Source organism: Plecotus auritus (genome assembly GCF_963455305.1).
Source record: "Plecotus auritus genome assembly, chromosome: 3".
In the NCBI taxonomy this organism is placed as follows: Eukaryota; Metazoa; Chordata; class Mammalia; order Chiroptera; family Vespertilionidae; genus Plecotus; species Plecotus auritus.
Window position 1 is genome coordinate 44,690,670 of NC_137772.1, and position 5,514 is coordinate 44,696,183.

General features: G+C 41.7%; 1 protein-coding gene across 1 annotated transcript; it reads left to right on the forward strand.

The window, feature by feature from the left end:
- Nucleotides 1–2,593: 2,593 nt before the first annotated feature.
- OXGR1 (oxoglutarate receptor 1) lies at nucleotides 2,594–3,607 on the forward strand (the record flags this gene model as incomplete). Its single annotated transcript, XM_080660098.1, has 1 exon — nucleotides 2,594–3,607. One exon carries the CDS (start codon nucleotides 2,594–2,596, stop codon nucleotides 3,605–3,607), a length of 1,014 nt encoding a protein of 337 aa, XP_080516224.1.
- Nucleotides 3,608–5,514: the final 1,907 nt, after the last annotated feature.

The window sequence follows — 5,514 nt, forward strand, 5'->3', positions numbered from 1 at the left end:
GTGGCCATATTCGTTGGATTTCCATTGCTGCCTCCTATCCGTGCATGAGTCTATTCCCCTTGGTGTTGGCCAAGGGAGAAGCCATTCACTGTGGTTTCCTGCCTCACAGCGGTTTCCTGCCTTACAGCACCCTTGCTGGTCAGCAGTGCCTGACTCCTGTCATCTCCATGGCTGTGTAGGTGCTGGTTCTATGAAGAGCATGGCCAGTGAGCATCAATTAACGTGACAAGGAGAGAAGCATTCACTTCGGGTAGGTAATGCATGGTCCCAGAGAGCACTGGTTTCTCTTGTGAGGATCCTAACAACTGTCCAGTGGCAAGTTACACAGCCCTGGGCTGTTCTTTTTCTAATTCATTCAGAATAAAAGTAATAAATGTTTAAATGCTTTCTAATCTGCACCCAAAGTGAGATCTGGAAGAATATATTCAACATCAACCAACAGGGAAGGATTCTACTAATTTTGAATTGGTCAAGTTGGGCGGGTCTGAAGTATATTTCTGTTGCTACACTGAGGAAAAGGTTGATGGTGCAGATTTTATTACCAGATAATAGTAGTAATGGTGGCAGGCACTGATATAGATGTGCCACACACCTTTCAAAACACTTTATGTAGATTAACTCATTTAGTCTTCTCTCAACCCAAAGTGGGTACCATCATTATTAACATTTTAGCCTTGGATCACACAATTTAGAAGTCTGATTTATTGAGCACTTATTTCCCTCTTGCCTACTCATTGTGAGAGGCAGCCCAGCTCCGCAAACAGACTTGCCCTGTTCTCTGACTGGATTCACTATTAACGAGCAGTGTAACCTTGAGCAAGTCATTGCCTTTCTGTGCCTCAGTTTTCTCATCTGAAAATGGGGGTGATGAGGGCACTATTCCATCAGGTTGCTGTCAGGATTAAATGAATTTACATATGTAAGATACTCAGAAGGGTGCTTTGTACACAGGAGGCACTGTTATTTTTATTATTAGCTATTCTTTTTCTTTCGAGCTTCATCTGCCAATGCCCCCTAATATAGCAGCCATGCTGAGCTACTTGGAGTTCCCCTGGACCTCCTCAACTCTGTCATATGCCGGTGCCTTTGCATATGCTATTTCCTTGCCTAGAATGACTTTCCTACCCTCCTGCTATGTCAGCTTACATGTTCCCTCACATGTAATTTTCCTTTAATGCCCTCTCTTATTCTCCAGGTAGCTGTTCCCGCTCTTCTTTATTATCTTAGCAGCCTTGTACCATTCATCTATCAAAGGACTTCGTGATTAACAATTACCTAACAATTATTGAGCACTTCTGTGCCCGGCAGTGTCCCATGTATTTTTCTTGATTTTCTTTTTATATTTATTGACAGCTCTAGGAGGTAGGGTTATATTTGCTTAAATTATTTCTGTGTTCATCTCCCCCAGTAGACTGTGATAGTCGCTTGTACATTTGTGTGTTATTCATTTCGTATCTCTAGGACCTGGCAGTGTGCCTAATTAATACACAGTGGGCACTCCATAAATGTGAAGTGGATGCATTTTTACCAACAGCTGTTTACATTCAAATAATAAGCTAATTGTAAGTAATTCTTCTATAGAATCTTCACGCTTTTCTCACTGCAGAAATTCACTCTCAAAATTTTAGAAAACACTGATAAACAAGAAGAAGGAAGTTCAAATCCCACTCCTCCCAGCCCTAGAGAGTCTAAACAACTTGCTTAGGGATACACAGCTGGCTACTCATTGACCAAACTGAGAATCAAAGTCAGGCATCTGGTGACAGAGCCCAAGCTCTTAAGGCTGTGATACTGTTGCTCCTCCTCCTCTCCACCTCCAGCCCCTCCCCGCTGCCCCCTGACACACACATGAAAAAATTATGTTAGCTTATTAACATGGGTTGGAAGAGCTGAAATTTGAAATGAAATCTACCATACTTACAACAGTGCGATGCATGAAATCTACATTTAAAACATTTTTAGTGTTCAGCCTTTTCGTGCCTTTGTACCTTCTGTTCTGTCAGTTTTTTAGAGGCAGCATAGTAAGGTAAGGTAGAAAGAGCATAGCTGCAAACTCAGTGTGGGTTGGGACCCTGGCCCTGCCCCTGGAAGTGTTAGCAGGGAGAGGTTGCGTAACCTCCCTCAGTCTGTTTCTTCAGTGGAAGGGCTATAATAAGAAACACTTCGCAGCATTTTGTCAAGTAAGGAGGTAAAGTGCTTGTCTCATGGTGGGTCTTGTTAAATCTGTAATGGTGATACCCTGTGACTTGCCCAACAGAAATCTTGCCAAATTGCTTTCCCCATGTGGATGTTTTCTTCCCCTCTCCTTCATTTTAATTCTCATGGTAATTTAACTTTTATATTATTATTAGATGTCTTTAGTAACTTGCCTCACAGCCATTTTCTTAGAAATTCAATTTCATCTCCTGATGAAAGAGAGAAAAAAGTGGCAATTTAAAAATGTTAGAGCAATTTTCATTTAAAAGTGGATCAATGTTTTCCTTACCCTATCGTTAATGTTTTCTGTTTTCTTTTATCAGCGAGTTACTTCTCGGTCGATTCATATTGCCAAACTGCCGTCTCTTGTTTTCTTACAAGATGAAAGGAGACAACCATGAATGAGCCACTAGACAATTTTGCAAATGCTTCTGATTTCCCCGATTATCTATCTGCTTTTGGAAATTGCACTGATGAAAAACTCCCACTCAAGAAGCACTACCTCCCTGTTATTTACAGCATCATCTTCCTGGTGGGCTTTCCGGGGAATGCAGTGGCAATTTCCACTTACATTTGCAAAATGCGGCCCTGGAAAAGCAGCACGGTCATCATGCTGAACCTGGCCTGCACGGACCTGCTCTATCTCACCAGCCTCCCTTTCCTGATCCACTACTATGCCAGCGGCGAAAACTGGATCTTTGGGCATTTCATGTGCAAGTTCATCCGCTTCAGTTTCCACTTCAACCTGTACAGCAGCATCCTCTTCCTCACCTGCTTCAGCATCTTCCGTTACTTTGTGATCAGTCACCCGATGAGCTGCTTTTGCATTCACAAAACGCGGTGGGCCGTGGTGGCCTGTGCTGGCGTGTGGATCATTTCCCTGGTGGCTGTCATGCCCATGACTTTTCTGATCACATCAACCACCAGGACCAATAGCTCTGCCTGCCTTGACCTCACCAGTTCAGATGATCTCACTACTATCAAATGGTACAATCTGATTTTGACAGCCACGGCTTTCTGCCTTCCCCTGGTGATAGTGACACTTTGCTATGCAATGATTATCTACACCCTAAACCAAGGGCCAAGGACTCACAGCGGCCTTAAGCAGAAAGCTCGGAGGCTAACCATCCTGCTACTTCTTGTGTTTTATATATGTTTTTTACCCTTCCATATCTTGAGGGTCATTCGGATTGAATCTCGCCTGCTTTCTATCAGCTGCTCCATTGAGAATCAGATCCATGAAGCTTACATCTTTTCTAGACCATTGGCCGCCCTGAACACCTTTGGTAACCTATTACTGTATGTGGTGGTCAGTGACAACTTTCAGCAGGCCATCTGCTCAATGGTGAGATGCAAAGCGAGTGGGGACCTGGAGCAAGCAAAAAAAATCAGTTACTCAAACAACCCTTGACAAACTTCATTTACTCAACCAAAGAGAAAAGCCTACTGGTACTTCCCCTATACTTTCTAATTAGTCCAGAATATCTCCTTCAGTGGAATTCAGTAAATAATGTGCATTCATGTGTCAAAGCCAGGGCAGAACTGCCAGGAGTCCTTTGCGACCCATTTGTTGAGTTCCTTCCTTGGGTAGACCTAAGAATGGGATACATCATATCAGTAAAGGATTAAAATTTACAACGGGAACTATTTAAACTCAGGGCCCTGTCGGAGAACACTTGCCCTAGGTCTCAGTACGTTAGCACCTATAGGAGAAAGCCAACTTTCACTCTTGATTTTATAACTCCTTCATACTGGGGCCTATTTGTACTGAACCCCAAGACTATTCAAGGCACTATTTGTATCTTTTTCAATATTCTTTTTTTTTTTGCGTTTTGTATTTTTTAACTTCTTATTTAAATTTTGCTTTGAGATTATTAAACTATATTTTTCACTAAGCTTTAGTCAATTTTGTAGATTAAAGCAAGTCAGTACCATACATTTGAGATATTCAAAGATGTCAATGCAAATGACTAAAATGAATACCTGCAAGGTAATTGGGGTATTATGTCAATTGTTGTAGATCATTTTCCAAGTTGTTATTAGATTTATAAAAATTATCAAGTTATATTAGTTATTACCAACATGTTCTGGGGAGGGAGGAGGAACTTTTGGGGGAACAGAAGTACTTTTAAGTATCATGTATATATTGTGTATTAAATAAAATCTAACATATTTGTTATTTCTCTCTGTGGGAAAATATTTCAGGAAATACTAATTCTCTTTACATACCTTTCTCTTTTGTGACTATCATGAAAATATGACTTCTATTACAATAGCTAAGCTATTTTTGAATTGTGTACATGCTTAATTATCACTAAGTATAAATATATGAGAAAATGCCTAGTCTGAATATTTATACACCTAGCAAATGTGTTTGATATAACTAATAAACTAATTTTAAAATCATTAGATCGGTTGGTAATATTTTTCTGTGAAAACACAGCTTTGCCACAATTATATTTAGATGAAGGTTATGTTCCCCATGTTTACAAGACAGAAATAATTCCAAAAATCGGTTGTAGAATAAGGCTGGAGTAGATGATTTGAGCAGAAGAAGGGTTACCAGAGGAACTCTTTGTGGTTTCCAAGTTCTTCTAGGACAGTGGTCGGCAAACTCATTAGTCAACAGAGCGGCAAACCGCGGTTCGCGAGCCACTATGTGGCTCGCAAGCTGCAGTTTGACTCTCTGTTGACTAATGAGTTTGCCGACCACTGTTCTAGGACATTACATCTGATGTTGACCTAATTAAGGACGCGCCTCAGGAACCTCTGCCAGGCATGCCCGGATAAGAAAGAGGAAAGTCAATAGTTCTTTACATGAACTTTCTGGATGATGGAATTCTCTCCACCCATCACCTTCCAAGCCATCTTCTCTACTCCTGGACCTCATTAGAGCCTATGGAATGAGCTATTTCACTGGAGGGCCAGGAATGCCTGTCCATGTGGCTGCATGGCATGGAGTAGCATTCAAGGGTCCATTTGGAACCTGGACACTAGGTAGTTCTCCTCTCCCCTCTCCCTGCTACCCAGCCCAGCTCCTGGGCCAACACCAAAGTGTAATCAGATTAGCCTTTACACCACTGCTATTGTTATTCTAGCCCAGGGCATAAACCCCTTCTTACTTCTTATCTATCTCTTCTCTCTCTCTCTCTCTCTCTCTCTCTCTCTCTCTCTCTCTCTCTCTCTCTCCCCCTCCCCCCCTCTTCCTCTCCCTCTCCCTCTCTCCCTTCTTATTTCAAAGACTTCACCCACCTGAGAAAAATCACTTCAATCTCCTTCATGTCTATCTCAATTTGTCTCTGTAGCTTCTTTTATACT